Here is a 19,883-nt window from a genome sequence, read left to right as displayed (position 1 = left end):
TGTGAAATGTACACTTTTGAATGCATTTATTATATTTGATATTTTGAGAGATTATTAAAAGAACTTACCTGAGCCCTACATACTATTCTCTTTTAAAATATCGATTCTCCATCCGGCGGATTGTTGTTGGTATTTCGCCTGCGAGATTATTCTTTCCATTACACAAGACGCTGACAATCTTGCTTCGGCATCGTGATCCCAACATTCTTCCATGGTGTCACAAATTACTGCCAGACCCTAGAAACAATTTAGTTATTCAATACGAATCTTCAACTATTTTTAATTGAAGGTGTTTCATTGGCAACATCGCACTTAAAACGAGTCACCAATAGTTCTCTTGTCAGCTTTGCAGTGGCGTACCAAAATAATATTTTAATTATTTATTATTTATATAAACAGGTAGGTAAGTAATTACGTAAAAGTTAAATCTAAGATCTATGTAATTATTAAATTATCATGTATGTTTTGACAGGTATTTTCTAGTTTTCTAACAAAATAAAGTAAATATTCTTCTGAATCTATTTCTTTGTGGCATCTTATGCAATTACGTACAGTATGATGCATGTTTGGAATAAATTCGTTATTTCGTAAGCCACCGACTTTAAGGAAAAGTCCTGAAACAGGTCGATTTTTACTTTTAAATTATGATTTTTGAGACATATATCGTACTAGTGACGTCATCCATTTGGGCGTGATGACATGATCGATTATGCCAAGTTAATTGAAATACTCAAAACTCCGGAGTTTATAATCGAATAATACAAGTGATAAAAAATTTATTTGATCCAAAAAACAAATGTAAAAGTTGGCAATTACCCATTACAAGTTGGAATGCACAATAGAATGCTGTGACATTCCAGTCAAATTCCACTTAGAGACACCCTTTAAAGTGGTCATAAAAAACCACCAAATGGGTGAAGAAGTTGAACCGAACTGGAAGAAGGTTCACTCGTATGGTATACGGGTGGATCTAACATAGATGTAAGGGCAAGAGTAGGAGTTACTGGACCCAATTTCAGGCTAGATATAGGCAGCGGAATAAGACAGGGAGACTCATTGAGTCCTATGCTTTTCAATTTAATCATGGATGAAATCATCAAAAACGTCAACAAAGGAAGAGGATATAGAATGGGAAACAAAGAAGTAAAAATGCTCTGCTACACAGACGACGCAACATTGATAGCCCAAGATGAAGATAGTTTGCAAAGATTAGTCCACAGATTTAACATAAAAGCAAAAGAATTCAATATGACAATTATTTCATCTCAGAAAACCAAAACACTAGTAATCAGTAAAGAACCAATCAGATGCAAAATAGAAATTGATGGTATCAGTACTGAACAAGTAATGGAAGTAAAATACCTTGGAATTACATTGTCAAGTTACGGAGACCTAGACAAAGAAGTGAGAAATCAAGTACAAAAAGCAAATAGATTGGCAGGATGCCTTAATAACACTATATGGCGAAACCGACATATTAACACTGAGATGAAGTCAAGAATTTATAAAGCCAGTGTAAGACCAATAATGACATATGCATCAGAAACAAGACCCGATACAGCCACAACACAAAGACTACTGGAAACGGCAGAGATGAGAGTACTGAGAAGACTTACAGGAGATACACTGAGAGATTGAAAGATGAGCGAAGATATTAGAAGACAATGTAACGTACAGTGTATAAACGAATGGACACTAAATAGAAAAAAAGAATGGAACAACCACATAACCAGAATGGGGGAGACACGTGTGATCAAAATAGCACGAGATAAATCACCAATCGGTAGAAGAAGTATCGGCCGACGCGCAAAAGATGGAGTGACAACCTTCCATAGAGGTATCAATCCGCCAATGAACAAGTAGAATTGCTTATAAAGAGGAAGAAGAAGATCAAAATCTCTTGGAAACGCCCCAACTATCATTCAGGCAGAAATACATGTCATAGACATTAGTGCCCAAGAATCTCTCAACCGAGACCTCGTAGGGCAAGTCTTTATTTTATCAGACAGCCAGGCTGCCTTAAAGCTCTAGTCATTTACTTGTGAGACAAAGTTGGTTTGGAATTGCAGGAAGTGAGAAAGCTGATAGCCTGGCAAAAAAGGGACTAAAACCCCATGCCAAGGTCCAGAACCCTTCTGTGGACTATCAAAAAGCCACATCAGAGAGGAACTCCGGACCTGGGAACTCAATCAACTACAACTGCGGAGAGGCTGCATAGCGCATAGCCTTAACGACCTCACACAATCTAATCTAAGACAGGTGCAGGAGAGACTAATAAATTTGACTTGAAAATAGGATTGCATCCGGACTCGGTACTTGATCCTTATTTATTCTCATTAGTATTGGATTATATAACAGATAAACTACAGGGTGACATCCTGGTGCTTTATGTATGCTGATGATGTAGTTTAGTGGTATATGCTAAAAGGGATTTGGAACAAAAACGGAAACAGTAGAGACAAGTTTTTGAACAAAAAGATTTAAATTAACTTATGCCTGGTTGCACCAACAGATCTTAAGCTCCAGCTTATGGTTGCACCATAATTTTAGATTCTTACCTTATTATCAATTATATCTATTATTATATTATCGTATTCTTATTGTAATATATTATAATTATATTATATTAATTCTTATGATATTCTCGACTTAAGCCTAAGATCTGTTGGTGCAACCGGGCATTAGTAAGACAAAAACAGAGTATTTGAAAGGTTTATTTAAAGATTGAGTTACTGCTACAAATAAGATAACTTTGGAATAAGGAAAGGAAGATAACTAAGGAAAATTCTATAAGACTGTCATAAGACCCCACGATGTACGGAACTGAATGTTGAACAACTAAAAAGAAAGAGAAACAGAGGATGCATGTGGAGTGAATAATGGATGAATGATGAAGAATGAATGAGTGTAGTGACAAAAAGGAATAAATACTGGATATATTAGGGAAAGTCTAGGGTAGCAACAATTGTAAAAATGAAAACAGTTCTCTGCAACAAAGACCTTAGCTTAGAACTGAGAGCAAGAGCTTTGAGATGCTACGTGTTCTCGATACTACAATATGGACTTGAAAGCTGGACATTAAAGCAAGAACACATAAATAAGCTACAGTCATTTGAAATGTGGTGTTACAGAAGAATGCTTAGAATAGCATGGACACAGAGGAAAACGAACACGGAAGTACTGCGAGAAATGGGTAAAGAATGCGAAATAATAAACACAATAAAAATAAGAAAGTTACAATATCTGGGACACGTAATGAGGGGACCGCGATATGAAATGCTAAGACTGATAATGCAGGGAAAGATAAGAGGCGGAAGGAGTATAGGAAGAAGGAGAGTGTCATGGTTAAAGAATTTAAGGGACTGGTTTAGATGCAGTTCTATAGAACTCTTTAGAGCAGCGGTGGATAGAGTAAAGATAGTGACGATGATATCCAACCTCCGATTAGGAGACGGCACTTGAAGAAGAAGAAGAAGAAGAAGGGTAGCAACAATTATTACCAAATTGAGAGAGCATTGGTTAAGATGATTAGACATGTTTAATGTCGAGATGCTCAGCACCCAACACGAAGAATTGCTGGACTTAAGGTTCCTGGGAGGAGTAGGATAGCACTATGTATTTGTCGGATCAAGAAATCCATCGAAACTGACTGAATGACAAAGGAAAACATAGAATATTAGTCAAAAGCTATATGCCCAAAATATACCGTTCAAACATTTGAACACAAACACACGAGAATTTGACTTTTAGAAGATGTTGTAGAGAGCATAAATAGGATTTCTGCACCGTTTTATCACTATCGATAAAATTTGGGTATATCATGATCCTAAAACAAAAGAGCAACAGAGTTTGAATGCTAAGTAGTTTGAACCTGGTACTTTGCCTCCTAATGGTAGGGGAGCCTAAGCGGGGATTTTTGTAGTTACTCGAGCGCGTCAGATTATTACATGAGGAGAAAACTTGTACCCTGAAAATGTAGCTCTACCATATATTGGCTCTTAATGCAGGGGAGTTCGTTAAGGGGGGGACGAAAAAAAAATATATCCTTAGAAAAATTCGAAATCGTCAGATTAAGATAAGGTAAGTCAAGTACATGCAAAACAGTCTACATTTCAAAAATCTGACGATTTGAGCCGGGCGTAAGGAAATGGGTGAGTTCCAAAGTTTCACAAGAAAAAAGCGAATATTTCGCGAAATGAATGACAGATCGAAAAACTAAAAAATACGTGCTCAATATTTTTTAAAAATCTATCGAATGATACCCAAACACAACTTCCCACGGAGAGGGGTGGGGGGTAAATTATTTAAAATTTTAAATACGAATCCCGCGTTATTTCGCGAAATGGACATCAGATCGAAAAACTGAAAAATACACTTCTTCAATATTCTTGAAAAAACTATCGAATGGCACCAAACACGACCCCCATGAAGGTGGGGTGGGGGGTTACTTTAAATTCTAAAATGGGGGCCCCCAATTTTTATTGCAGATTTTAATTCCTTACGTAAAAATAAGTAACTCTTATTCGAAACATTTTTTCGAATTATGAATAGATGGCGCTATAATCTAAAAAAACGATTGTTGGAAATGGAAAATTTAATTAAAAATGGACAAGTACCCACTAAAATGGAAAACTTTACTTAACTTTTTTTGGTTTTAGGACCTACTCTTCACAACCCAATAGGTCCCCATAACGCTCGAGTTACTGCACATTTAGCATACTTTGCTCCCCTACCATAAGCAAGTTATATTCAGTAAGCATTAGTTTTTGCGACGTAAAATAAATTTTGCTTAAATCTTGTAAAAATCGAACAAGTCAGATTATTACTGTAAACTTTTGTTTATAGTAATACTGGATATACAAATTCGTGACAAAAGACGTGATTTAAAAAAGAACAAACTAATTTTTCATCAAGACAATATTATAGCCTCTCACAAAAATTAAAAAATTGGTTAACATTCAATAGTACGCCAGTCAATGGGAACAAGAATAGGATATTACCAAAGAATACTCCATCCAACAAGAAGCGAAAGCATCGACTATTTCACGATCCAAATTTCTTTGCGCATGTACGATCCGCCATGTTTCATGTATTATTTATTATTTCTCAGCCTAACCCCTAACAACTGTTTGTTGAACCTGTTGAACAAATAATTTAAATTTATTTCTAAAATTATTGTGTTGTTTAATCTTTTCTAATTGTAGAAGAAAGGATAATGCTATTAAAGATCTATTGTTAAAATAAACTCTCATTGTGATGGCTCCACGCAAAGGTGGATTTTCTTGTGTGGTTCGTACTGGGATGCCCCACTAGATCGTGAACAAATAATTCTCTTTTCAGTACCGAGAAATTGTAGCAGGTAAACGATAGTAGGGCAATGAGAGAAGTTCCTTTTAAACATTTACATATGTTATTCATTTTCATTCATTTTCAAACATTTATGTGATTCCATATACGTACCTATCTATTAAAATTATTTTCCGCAAATCGCCAGGAAATTTTGACATTCCTGTCAAAATTTCTTGAAGAAAAAGTCAGGACTTCCTTACTGTAAGGAAATGTCATTTCCTTACTGTAAGGAAATGATATTTCCGTACAGTTGTTAGTGTTCTACATAAATGATAGAAAACACATTGCTATTAAAACCTTGTAAATTACCTTAATCATTAAATTTTCTTTATCTGGAGCTTCCTGGATAAATTTTTCAATTTCTTCCTTCGTTAAAATCTTAGATTTCTTTGCCCTATAACCTTGAGCTTGCCGTTTCAATAAAGAACGAAGTTTTGAGTATGTAGATATATCTACATTGTGTTTAAGTGCAAGGGTTGACTTCAGCATTGAATAATTGGCCCATAATGTTGAAGATTTCATCTTTAAACAAAGGTCTAGGAAGTATGCCATTACAACATTTTCTGAGAAAGAACTCGTATTTTTACTCATGCGATAATCCATAAAACGTCTGTATGCATTTTCGTACTTTTCTCTTGATTTCTTTGGCAATAATTCTAATGAAGCAGCATTCACTGCCTCAACCAGCTCTGGAGGAGTCCCAGGAATGGAAATTTCATCATCACTTATCATTTTACTTTCGAGAACACCAGCAATTAAATTTATAAGCGTCAAGTTTGACAATTCAACCTCAATACGTTTCCATAGTAACCCAAGTAATTTTATTAGGAATTTCAAAGCACCATTTATTTGGGAATAAAATTATCGCGTTTTTTTTAAATCAATCAATATCTGTCGAATTTTAAACGATTTGCGGAAAAATAGTATGTTTACCTCGTAGGAAAAGCCACATTCCTGGACTCTGTGTTGCTAAGTCTCGGCTTGCGCCTCGACTTAGCAATCTTCACAGTCGTCCAGGAATGTTAAGCTTTTCCTACCCGGTAAACAATGTACTATTATTTCCATATTTTGAATAAAGAATAAAAACAATTTAAACGTAGCTATTTAGTGATTTATTTAATTTGCAATAGTATTATTTTATCTCCAGTAAACAAACATTTGCTTAATTTTGTTCAGATCATTAAGTCTTAGTACCCTATTCAAAATAAGTTTTCGTTCTTCTTCTTCTTCGTCTAGCCAAGTTTTCGTTATCGTAATACATTTGAAATCTACAAAATTTAGTGTACGGTTCTAGAAATAAAAGTCATTTTGAATTTATACAAGGCAGGTCCACAACATCAATTTTTATTTTACGACAGCTGAGGGAAAAACTTATGAGTGGAAGAAAGACTTGCACATAGTGTTTATTAATCTTGAGAAGGCATATAGCAAAGTTACCAGAAAACTATTGGTACTAAGTAGGAAAGGAGTGCCGGCTGAATATGTGAGAGTGGTATTAGAGATATATCAGACGGTAACAATTAGATAGCGAATGCAGCTGAAACTGGAAAATTTTGTGTGAAAGCAGAGCTTAGATTAGGGTTAGGTTAAGTTCCGTATTAAACCCGTAGTTATTAATAACTAGAACTAGCGAATAACTAGAAAAGATAATGTTAGGAATCAGTATATACGAAAAAATTGGGTGTGGATCCTATTGGAAACAAAATAAGAAACAGGTTAAGGTGGCTGGATGCTAGATCTGATATCTTCTTTCTTTTATATAGGCAGTACTGCCTGTTTTTCTTCAACAGTGCATTTCATTCTGTCCCTAAATTGTCATTACAGCTTTTTCTTGGGCGTCCTATACTTCTCCTGCCTAATAGTGACTTGTCCCGGGCTATTCTTACTATCCTTGATTCAAACATCCTGCTTATATGTTGAGTCCACTCTTCTTTTTCTGTTCTTTACCCAGGTATTTATATTGTCCACCCCACATATGCGTCTGATTTCCTCACTTCTTACCCTATCCTGTAGTCCTTTTCCAGCAATCCTTCTTAAGATCTTCATTTCGTTGGTTTCTTTGGTTGGTTTTTGTGTTTTGCTTGTATCTGGTCTTGTTTCGGCCGTATAAGTCATAACTGGCCTAATAACTGACTTATATATTCGGGCCTTTGTTTCCACTCTTACGTGTTTGTTTTTCCAAATTGTGTCGTTTAGGCATCGAGCCGTTCTACTGGCTTTAATTATTTGTTCTTTTACCTCTTCTTCGATATTGTTGTCAGCTGATAAATTAATTCTCAGGTATTAGATGCTAGATGTGATGGGATAATTGTTATATATCCAGGCGAGTTGAATTTGGTACAGTACAACCAAAGTTTCCAGAAACCTCAGATGCACAGAAAGAAATCGAAGGTAAATAAAGTCATTCTAGCCTCAGCCGCAGAGTTTCCTCGTGCATCGAGAATATGGTGGCACTGGAGGTCAATATACATTTAAAAAAATTTCTCAAAAGGAAACAAAAAAGTTATCAACCTAAGACAAAGTTAATAGAAAATTTGAAAGTCCAATTCTGTACTAAGTAAAACGGTCGTGGGTCAAAAATATCTATTTTAACAAGTTTTAGTACGAAAAAAAGTAATAGAAATTTGAATCTCTATTTTGAAATTAACTATTAATTAAATTCAACTAAGTATTAAAAATCCATTATGTTTACATAAGTTTACAAAACTTAGTCAAAATCGATATTTTTAACTTAAAACCTATTTACTTATAAGTACAAAATTGATATATGGGTTACATTAAATTTTACAGAAAAAAATACAATTCATATTAAATAGATCAACTTAAAAACACTATAGTTTTAATTATTACTTTGTTTCTCAGTGTAACTCAAATTTCCTACTGTTTTGAACGAATTCCTCATTACTTTTCTTAGTGTAGGGTGAAGTATTACCCCTACCATTCTCCGACCGATATTTCTGTCCCCTGAATATCAAAGGAGCCGACAGGTGCTTTCGCTTCTTGTTGGATGGAGTATTCTTTGATATTACCTCCGAATTCTATCCTACTGCATGGATTTTAATGAAATTTTGGGCCTAGCCTCTACTTATCTCTTAATTCAAAGTCTACCCTATGCCGATGTGTGTTTTTATCTTGGGGGTGGTTCCCACCCCTTCTTAGGGGTGGAAAAATTTTTGGTTAAAATTACCACGGAATTCGCTACAGAACCTAATTCTAAGCAAAAACTGTTCTATAATTTTTTTTAAAACTCGATTTTTTGCGAATACCTTAAAAACTATGCAACTAACTAAAAAAACTATACTAAAAAACTAAAAAAACTATATTAAACATTTTTGTAGGTTATAAAAAAGCAAACAGAACTTGGCTTCATAAATCTTCTAGTTATAATACAAAAAGAGATATGGTAGGTAAAAATAGTTTGTTTTTTGGTACATTCTCAAATTGGTGTATTCAACTTGAAATAACAGAGAAACGGTCGATTTTAGGTGTATAATGCTACTAATACCTTTTGTAGTGCTTGAAACGACCTCTAAAATGAGCTATATTAAAGGTCCATTACATTAAAACTAAGCGAGATATGCTGCAAACAAAATTGATAACTAATGTATTTTAAGAAAAAATGAGAGGTAATTTTAAACCCCATCCATCAAAATGTAAATGCATCGTTTTCCTTCCACAATACCTTTTATAATAGTGTTATTTCTATGTTCAAAAAGTGGTACGGGTTTAAAATGAATGGTTTTTGAAAAAAAAAGATCCAATTGTAGAGAGCATTTTTAAATTTTCTTAAAAATTTTCCTTTTCTCTATGTAACTTGAAAATAATATGAGATACAGCAATGAAAAATAACAAGGAAATTTTTATCTGAAGAAGCCCTACATTTTTGTTCGGTATCTTTTTTCGTATCTCTTATTTTTTTCGAGTTACATGGAGGAAAGGGAAGATTTTTAAGAAAATTTAAAAATGCGCTCTATAATTTGATCTTATTTTTTTCAAAAACCATTCATTTTAATCCAGTCCAACTTTTTGAACCTAGAAATAACACTATGATAAAAAGTATTGCAGAAGGAAAACGATGTATTTAAATTCCTGATGGATGAGGGGTTAAATGTACTTCTCATTTCTTCTTAAAATACATTAGACTGCAGAATATCTCGCTTAGTTTGAATTTAATCGACATTTAGTATTGCTCATTTTAAAGGTCTTTTTAAGCACTACAAATGATACTACTATCATTATACACCTAAAATCGACAGTTTTTCTGTTATTTCTAGTTGAATACACCGATTTGAGCATGCAGCAAAAAAACACTCTTCTTACGTACCATACCCCTTTGTATTTTAACTAGAAGATTTATGAATGAACGAATCCCTTTGTTTTTTTATAACCTACAGAAATATTTTATATAGTTTTTTTGTTAGATGCATGGTTTTTAAGGTATTCGCAAAAATCCGTCCGAAAAGGTGTCATTTGTCAATGAAAATGGCCAATTTTCAACCACGAATAACTCAAAAAGTACTGCGCAATTTAAAAATAATTATAGAACAGTTTTTGCTTAAAATTAGGTTCTTTAGCCTTTTCCGTGGCTATTTTAACCAAAACATTTTTAACCCCCGAGAAGGGGTGGGAACCACCCTCAAGATAAAAGCGCACATCGGCATAGGGTAGACTTTGTTTCCTGAGCTATTCCCTACTTACTGTGAAAATATATGTATAAATAATAAAGTAAATCGATGTAGTAGGATGGAATTCGGAGCCAAATACCCTCATTGACTGCCCTATAGGTACTTATATTAAAAAAATTCTGAAACTGTTTTCTTGTCGCATGTCTAAGTTAAATATTGATTGATTGTAATAACAAAATAAAAGTTTTGTAATCAAACAAAACGATTTCTGGAGTTGAAATCGAAACGTCAAATATTAGTTAATAATTTTCATTACAGTCAATTGTCGCTTAATCCCATATCCCTATACACATCTCTCCCTATAGTTATCCATGAAAATAACCATGGAGTAAAATGTCATTTATACATTAACGGAATTAAATAAGACTAGATAAAATCTAATTGATTTTTTCGGCCTCTCGCTAATTACACTCTGGGCCAAAATTAACCGCTCACCTTTTAAAATAGGTCAATTTTTATGTCTCAAATTTCCTAAACCTTTTGTCCGATTTAAGTGATTTTTTTAATGTGTTGTAGCCTTATTCTTTAACAATATCGTTGTAATAATATTGTTGCTCATCGGGTAAATTTTCATTGCATACCGGGTGTACCAATCCAACTGTTTTTTTTTCTCAAAGTTTTTCTCAAACCCAACTATAGCCTTATGTTTTCTCAATATTCTATTTATTGATTCATTCGCTTATGTTGGACTATAAATAAGTTAGGTACTTTAAGAACTAGTCATGTTTTTTATCAATATAGGGTGTTTTTTAAATAAGTATGGCAAACTTTAAGGGGTAATTCTGCATGAAAAAATAATGACAGTTTGCTTTATAAACATATGCCCGCAAATGCTTCGTTTCCGAGATAGAAGTGTTGAAATGTTTCTTACAAACTGACGATTTATTTATTGCTTTAAAACCGGTTAAGATATACAAATGAAATTTGGTGGGTTTTAAACCGTACATTTTTGACATACAATTAAGAATTATATATTCACCATTGGCGCGCATACGGGTGATATGACTTGGTAATATGACGCGTATGCGCGCCAATGGTGAATATAAAATTCTTAGTTGTATCTGAAAAAATGCACAACAACTATATCTTAAAACCCACCAAATTTCATTTGCATATTTCAACCGGTTTTAAAGCAATAAATAAATCACCAGTGTCTAAGAAAATTTTTAACACCCCTTATCATGGAAAAGAAATATTTTCAGATATACGTTTTTAAAGCAAACCGTCACTATTTTTTGATAAAAAACATGGCTAGTTGTTAAAGTAGGTATCTAACTTTTTTATGTTTCAACATAGGCGAATGAATCAAAAAACAGAATGTTGAGAAAACATGAGGCTATAGTTGGGTTGTAATTTCAGTATTTTACAATTGCTAGAATATTCCACAGGCTGATACGAACTTTGAGAAAAAATATTATTACAGCGACATTGTTAAAGAATAAGGCTATATAACACATTAAAAAATCACTTAAATCATACAACATGTTTAGGAATTCGAGATACCAAAAATGACCCATTTTTATGGTGGGCGGTTAATTTTGGTCCAGACTGTATTAGAATACTTATAAATCGTGTTAATAATTTATTGAAAAATATTATATTACCGGATGATGCCTCCAATGTTCTTGAATCAAAGGTCGAACTTTTTGTTGAACAACAGATTCTTGCATATCCTCAAGAGACGGATGTTGGCCCACTTCTTCTTCGAATGGTAGTCTGTATTCTGGTATAGGTCCGTCCTGTGCTGTACACCTTGAGACCAACTCCCAGAGAACTAGACCACAAGCGTACATATCGATTCTTAGGAAGGCGTCTTGAGTGAAATTTATAGCACCTTCCAAGACTTCAGGAGCCATGTACCTAGTAAACAAAATACGATTATAATAGATTTTAAAGAGCCATTACATCCAGCCATATGAGAAACCGAATTGCGATAAACTGCGCAATTTAAATGTTTTGAGTTGATGCTTCTATCACCTCCTCCTCTATATTTTCTCCTTCATAAGGGTGTAGTGGCGTAATATAATGTGTTTGACCACTTCTGTCCAATTACCTCTTTCCTGTGAGTGTTGTTTTGCTTCGGAGATTGAGTACTTAACCATTAACCAGGTGACAAAACAAAATACGTGAAGTATATAGGAATTTCACTCCTAAACACGGCATATAAAATCCTCTCAAACATATTAGTAGACTAACCACTTGTGCTGAAAATATCCTAGGAGAATATCAAGTCGGTTTTAGGGCAAACAGATCAACAATAGATCAACTATTTACGCTGAGACATGTTCTAGAAAAGGGATAGGAGTATAACAGACCCATACGAAATCTCTTCATAGACTTTTGACAGGCATATGATAGCATAGAAAGAAGCCAAGTATGGAATGCCATGGCGGAGTTCACAATACCAAAAAAAACTCATTCGGATGACCAAAGTCTACAGGGTGTTTGGTAAAGAATGGGCCATAGCTTAACCCCAGGTTCCTGACGTTAAAATAGGCCGATTTAAGCTAACTTACCTTAGTACAAAGTTTATAATAACCGATATACAGGGTGTCAAAGTTAAACTTTTTTTTTATTTATTATTGAATATTTCCTGACAGGTATGAGATAACAACATGAAATTTGGTATGTGGGGGTTTTTTGGGCCGAGAAAACTAAATTCCCTACCAAAAATGATGTATTGCCCAGAGGACGCCACATACGCCTTTCAGCACTCATTTATTACGTTCAATTTTTTTATCCCTCACTCTGTATAATTTTGACATTAAAATTTTTATTCTCCTATTAGTTTTACTTAAAAAAGGTATACTTCTTTCATCTCCCTAAACTCAACCGTTTTCGAGATAAACGCATTTTAAATCTGCGATACACCATCATTTTTAGCATAATATCATTGTAGTTACACCCGAAAAATAACTTAAAACCATAAAATTATCCAAAAATGTATCGCAAATTTCTTCAAATGGAATTTGCGATGCAATGACATAAATTTGAGAACTGGCACAATTATTATGGTTTTTAAGTTATTTTTCGGGTGGAACTACATACAATGATATTATGCTAAAAATGATGGTGTATCGCAGATTTAAAATGCGTTTATCTCGAAAACGGTTGAGTTTAGGGAGATGAAAAAAGTATACCTTTTTTAAGTAAAACTAATAGGAGAATAAAAATTTTAATGTCGAAATTATACAGAGTGAGGGATAAAAAAATTGAACGTAATAAATGAGTGCTGAAAGGCGTATGTGGCGCCCTCTGGGCAATACATCATTTTTGGTAGGAAATTTAGTTTTCTCGACCCAAAAAACCCCCACATACCAAATTTCATGTTGTTATCTCATACCTGTCAGGAAATATTCAATAATAAATAAAAAAAAAAGTTTAACTTTGACACCCTGTATCTCGGTTATTATAAACTTTGTACTAAAGTAAGTTAGCTTAAATCGGCCTATTTTAACCTCAGGAACCTGAGGTTAAGCTATGGCCCATTCTTTACCAAACACCCTGTATATGGAGGGTGGAATATCTAAAGTACGTGTAAATAATACACTCTCTGGCAGCTTTGAAATCAACAGTGGACTCAAGCAGGGTGATGCGTTATCTCCACTACTTTTTAACCTTCTTCTTCTTCTTTTTGTATAGACATGACTGTCTGTTTTTTCAATGTGCCTCTAGTAAGTTGTCGTTCCATCGTTTTCGTGGTCTTCCCACTGATCGTCTTCCTATTGGGGAACCGTCTCTCGCTGTCCTGACTTATTATTTGTTGTCATTCGGCTTATGTGGTCATTCCATTCTATTCTTCTGTTTCTTACCCAGTTATTAATGTTATCCACCTTGCATCTCCGTCGTATATCTGTACTTCTAGCTCTGTCCCATAGAGTCTTACCATCGATTTTTCGAAGGGTTTTCATCTCCGCTGTTTCGAGCAATCTTTTTGTCCTCTCTGTGTCGGGTCGTGTTTCTGCCGCGTATGTCATTATTGGTCTGATGACTGTTTTGTAAATTCTGTCTTTCATTTCTTTTCCGATATTTTTATTTCTCCATATTGTGTCATTCAGACAACCTGCGACTCTGTTTGCTCTATTCACTTGATCTTCCACTTCTGTTTCGAGTCTTCCGTAGCTAGATAGTGTGATGCCTAGATACTTAAACTCCATCACTTGTTCTATTATTTGACCTTCCAGCTCCAATTTACATCTTATTGGATCTGCTGTTATAACCATGCATTTTGTCTTTTTTGAGGAAATTAACATGTTAAATTTTCTGGCGATTATGTTGAATTGGTGCGGCATACGTTGTAAATCATCTTCACTTTGAGAGATTAGTATTGCATCGTCCGCATAGCAGATTATTTTAAGTTGTTTTTCTCCCATTTGGTATCCTTTTTTAGTTCTTACTTTTTCTATTATTTCGTCCATGATCAGGTTGAACAATAAAGGACTCAAGGACTTTTTAAACTCTAAACAAGTACTAGAGAAAGCCATGAGGTCGGCCGAAATAAAAACAGAATTGCTATCGATTCAAGATCCCAAGCTATTACTAGCATATGCAGATGACATTGATCTCGTTGGAGACTCCATCCTATCCATAAAAGACATTTTCAACGAGGTGGAAAGAGCAACAAGTGAAGTAGGGCTGAAGATTATTGAAAAGAAGACGAAATATATGTGTATAAACAGAACGACACGAAGAGACAGGATGGGACAAAATGTGACGGTCAACACGTTCAATTTCGAAAGAGTACAACGTTTTAAGTATCTGAGGGCCGTAATCACAGCTGACAACGATGTTACTTAAGAAATAAGAGACAGAATCCAATCAGCAAATCGCTGTCTATTCGCACTGGATAAGCTTATAAAATCAAAAAATCTTACAAGAAGTTCAAAGATCAAAATCTATGAATCCATAGTCAGACCCGTACTAACATATGGATGCGAAACGTGGACCATGACCAAAGCAAACGAAGAAAAGCTCAGAAGTTTTGAACGAAAGATACTTGGAAACATTTTCGGACCTTACCACGACATCAGACATCACCACAAACCAGTATGGAATCAGAACCAATATCGAATTAAAAGCACTTTACAAGGACGCCGATAACGTCCAAGAAATTAAATCACAGCTACTAAGATGGGCAGGCGACGTGCACAGACTTCATAACGAGAGACTTGTAAGACTGGTATGGGAGCAGATTCCAGGCAAAAGACCATTCGAACGTCCCAGAATGAGATGGAGAAATAACATCCAAGCAGATCTCCAGAAAATGAACATTCCATTTGACCCTAGGTTGATGAAAGACCGCGAAAATTGGAAAAAAGCTGCACAGTCAGCCAAGACCCACCCAGGGTTGTAGCGTTACGTGATGCAGTCAATTATTTGGTCCGACCATCCTCCTGGAGCTCTTCCTCTGGATCTTTTGTCCGCTACGTTGCCTTCAGCTATCATTCGTACCATGCCTTCTCTTCTTCTAGTTATATCCTTCACACATTCACCCACTCATCATCCAGCCTCAAAAGTCCACTGCTGAACATAGGCCTCCTCCCCTCGTTTCCAACCCCATCTATCCTGCGCCGCCCTCATCCAGTTTTTATTTACCTTTCTTAAGTCGTCAGTCCATCTTGTAGGCGGTCGACCGACGCTTCTCTTGTCTTCTCTTGGCCTCCATTCCAATAACCTCTTCGTCCATCGCCCATCTGTCATTCTGGCTACGTGTCCTGCCCATCTCCACTTCAACCTGGCTATCCTCTCGATGACGTCAGTCACCTTTGTTCTTCTCCTGATTTCTTCGTTTCTGATTTTGTCTCGCAGAGTTATTCCTAACATTGACCGCTCCATTCTTCTCTGCGTGACTCTTAGTTTGGTAGCCGAGGCTTTAGTTAAGGTAAGTGTTTCTGATCCGTACGTCAAGACTGGGAGGACGCACTGATCGAATACCTTTCTCTTTAGACATGTGGGTAACTCACTTTTAAAAGTTTCTCTCAGTTTTCCAAATGCTGCCCACCCAAGACCGATTCTTCTCTTCAGCTCATGAGTCTGGTTATCCCTGCCAATCGTAATTTCATGTCCCAGGTATTTATATCTATCTACGAGTTCTATTTCCTTCCCACCAATACTGATGTTCTGGTTGGGTACCAAATTTGTCATTATTTTTGTTTTTGAGATGTTTATATTTAAACCTACATTTTCTGTAGCTACAACGAGTTCTTGTACCATCTCTCTTGCCATACCTAGATCCTCAGCTACTATGACTATATCATCGGCGAAACGTAAGTTGTTTAGGTATTCTCCATCTATTTTTATTCCCTTTGTCATCCAATCCAAACTCTTGAAAGCATGTTCTAAGACCGTATTAAAAAGTTTAGGTGACATTGGGTCTCCTTGTCTAACCCCCCGTTCTATTTTTATGCGATTACTGTTAGTATGTAACTTGACAGTGGTTTTTGCCTGTAAGTATATTTTGTGTAATAATTTTGTATACCTATAATCTAGCCTGCATTCTTTAAGCGCCTGTAATATTTTGCTAAGTTCAACTGTGTCAAAGGCTTTATGAAAATCGATAAAAACTAGAACTAGGGGTTTATTGTATTCCACTACTTTCTCTATCAGGGTTTTTATACTTTGTAGATGGTCATTTGTTCCGTAATTTTTTCGGAATCCTGCCTGTTCTCTTGGTTGATAAGGCTCTAACTTTCTTTCCATTCTCTTAACTATTATTCGCGTAAATAACTTATATAAATGGCTGAGGAGGCTAATCGGTCTGTAATTCTCTAAATTGGCTTTGTCTCCTGCTTTGTGTAATAGAATCATAGTAGCGTTGTTCCAGTCTGTTGGAATATTGGCGTTGTGAAGGCAGATATTGAAAAGTTGTTTAATTTTTTCAAGTAGTATATTTCCTCCAATTTTTAGTGCTTCTGATACTATTCCATCTTCACCTGGGGTTCGATTATTTTTCATTTTCTTCAGAGCCTCTTTGATTTCTGATTTTGTTATATCGGGCATTAAATCCGATCCTTGATTTAATACCTCAGTTTTTACTGTAATTGGAGGTTGCGCATTGTCATCTTTTTTTCTTGATTTGTATAACTCTGTGTTCACCCACTAATCAACATTAAACTAATAAATAACTTACCTCCTAGTACCAACTTGACCATGTGTATCCCCACAAGATTTACCAGATTCAAAAGTAATGGCCAAACCGAAGTCAGCTATGCACGCAGTCAGATCGCTTTTTAGGAGAACGTTTTTGCTTTTGAAATCTCTATGAGCAATTGCAGGTTTAGACAGTTCTCCGAGAATTCTTCCTGGAATGGCTTCATGAAGACGCATCAAACCTGTAACATAACAAAACACTTGTTGATACTTGTTGATTATTGATGTGTCTATCTACAATCACCACATTGATTTCTGAATATTAATGTTTGATTCATCTTACAGTGAAAAATATCAGATAAAATCTCTCAATATTGAGAGTAAACTCAATATAAGAGCGAATCCTCACTACGTAGAGATAGTATCGGAGTTCTTTTTAAATATTCGTATCCTTTTTAAATAATAAATGCACCACTGATGCCATGTTTTCTGTACTACATGAGGTTTATCAAGCACTGAACAATAATCTTCACACTGCCACCATTTTTTGTGACTACGCCAAAGCTTTTGATTGTGTAAATCACAACATTTTGATAAAAAAACTAAATTTCTACGGAATTCGAGGCATTTCTTTAGATTGGTTCCAATCTTACTTGGATGATAGGAAACAACTGGTTAGAGCAAATGATACAGACTCTAGTCTCAAAAACATTGTATGTGGGGTACCTCAAGGTTCAGTATTGGGTCCTCTACTTTTCCTTATCTTTATTAATGACATCACTAATTTAAAAATCGATGGAAAAATCTTTCTTTTTGCTGATGATACCAGTATCACTTTGAGCAACTCAAATATTGCAACTCTTCATGCTACTATAACTTCTGATCTACTTACAATAAAAACCTGGTCTGACTCAAATTTACTCTCGTTTAACGTAGATAAAACAGTAGCATTGTCTTATAAAGGAGCTCTTCAACCCTTACCTCTTAATAACAGCCAGATCAGTACCGTTGATTCTGTAAAATTTCTTGGTATTTTTTTAGACAGCAACCTTAAATGGTCCCTCCATATCGATTTGTTACGGAAGAAACTCTCTTCAGCTTGCTATGCTATAAGATCTGTTTCGAATGAACTCAATTTAGCATCTTCCAAAATAACATATTTTTCTTTGTTCGAGTCACATCTTCGTTATGGTCTTCCTTTTTGGGGTTCTGGTACAGCTGCCCAATTCGATGTTATTTTCAAATTACAAAAAAGAGCAATAAGATATCTGTTTGGCCTCAGAAGAACAACACATTGCAGAAGTTATTTAAAAGATCACGGAATTTTAACCCTCCCATCTTTGTATATTTTAGAAACTGTTTGCTTAATTCGTAAACATCTACATGTCTTTCCACCAAGACCTAATCATGACTACTTCACGAAAAATTCTACGTTTGACGTCTATTTGCCGACCGCATCCTCGGAGTTAGTAAAGAAATCGATATTATATTCCGCAAAAAAAATGTACAACCATCTCCCCCTACAACTAAAATCGGCACCATCTTTCCACAAATTCCGTAAACTGACAAAAGCCTACCTGTCTGAAAGACCATATTATTCAGTAGAAGATTTTTTTAGTCAACTAAGAAATTACAGTGCCCTATTTGCACAAGTAGTATTTTTATTATTTTTTTATCTATATTTGGGTGTCATATGCAGCAGCTTAACTTTTTAACTTTTTAACTTTTAAACCTTTTTTATTAATTATTAGGTACACTATGCATTTGCAATTTATTTAAATTTTTGCAATTGATTATTTCTGTTTTAACTTCATTACTATTATTATTTAAATATATTGACGATTTATGTAATTTTAGTAAATTGGATTGTTACTGTTTTGTTTTTTTGACTATTTATAAGCTTTGTCGATAAAATTGTAAAAATTTTCATGGCAATAAAGCATATTTCTATTCTATTCTATTCTATGAGTTACCAATTATAAGTTAATTTTACTGCCACGATTGCTGTGCCGGAAATAAGCCGCAATTTAACTAGAAAAATGATTTTATTGACTTTTCGACTTCCACGTCGGATACTGGATATCAAACTCAAGTGTATAGAAAACCAACACACACCAACACAGCTATTTAAATTATAATTCAAATCACAACATCAACGTCAAAAAGAAAATCATTAAATCCTTAAATGATAGAGCCAAAATTACTTGTTCTAACGAAAATTCATTTTTAGAAGAAAAACAAGAGATTCAAAAACAGAAAGATTCAAGTATAGCCCTGAAAGAAACAGATAGTAAAAAGAGAAGATTCAAAGAAGCGCAACGGCTCTAATTACGCTAAATGACACCAATTGTGTCGCAAATTCCTCGGTAGAATGTAGTAGGATGTAGTTAGGTACCCACACTGAAAGAGGAAGTCAATAGAAAGAAAATACCATGATTAGTAAGTCAATAACGTGTCGAGGATAGTACATAATTTATATTTTAGTATTATTTATATATTTATGTATTATTAATATTATTTATAATTTAAAATAACATACATATAAAATCAGAATTTAGTGTTAGTTTTGAGAGTAAACTGAATGAAAGACCAATGTCGTATCATGGGTTTTTTCCTGGTTTTTCCTCGTGATTTCCTATGGAATCACTAACACGAGAATTTCACTGTCACCATTGCATGTGGTTGTCTTTTTAAAGACAGATCACACACATGCTATGATGTTTTTATTATGGATATCGTTGAGTTAAAGTTGATTTCAGG

The 19,883-nt window shown here is 34.7% G+C and overlaps 1 protein-coding gene across 1 annotated transcript in view; it reads right to left on the bottom strand.

Moving 5' to 3' along the window:
• Positions 1-19,883, bottom strand: part of LOC126886957 (activin receptor type-2A) — a 182,129-nt gene that overhangs the window by 12,287 nt on the left and 149,959 nt on the right. The window contains exons 7-9 of the mRNA XM_050654145.1: positions 17,164-17,365; positions 11,639-11,894; positions 69-237 (exon numbers count right to left, since the gene is read on the bottom strand). Of these exons, the coding sequence (XP_050510102.1) occupies positions 76-237; positions 11,639-11,894; positions 17,164-17,365 (620 nt within the window). The 3' untranslated portion in view covers positions 69-75. The remainder of the gene's footprint in view (positions 1-68; positions 238-11,638; positions 11,895-17,163; positions 17,366-19,883) is intronic.

The sequence above is a fragment of the Diabrotica virgifera genome, chromosome 6 (assembly GCF_917563875.1).
Source record: "Diabrotica virgifera virgifera chromosome 6, PGI_DIABVI_V3a".
Taxonomy (NCBI): domain Eukaryota; kingdom Metazoa; phylum Arthropoda; class Insecta; order Coleoptera; family Chrysomelidae; genus Diabrotica; species Diabrotica virgifera.
Note: the sequence above shows the minus strand (reverse complement) of the source record. Positions and strands in the feature narration are given on the sequence as shown.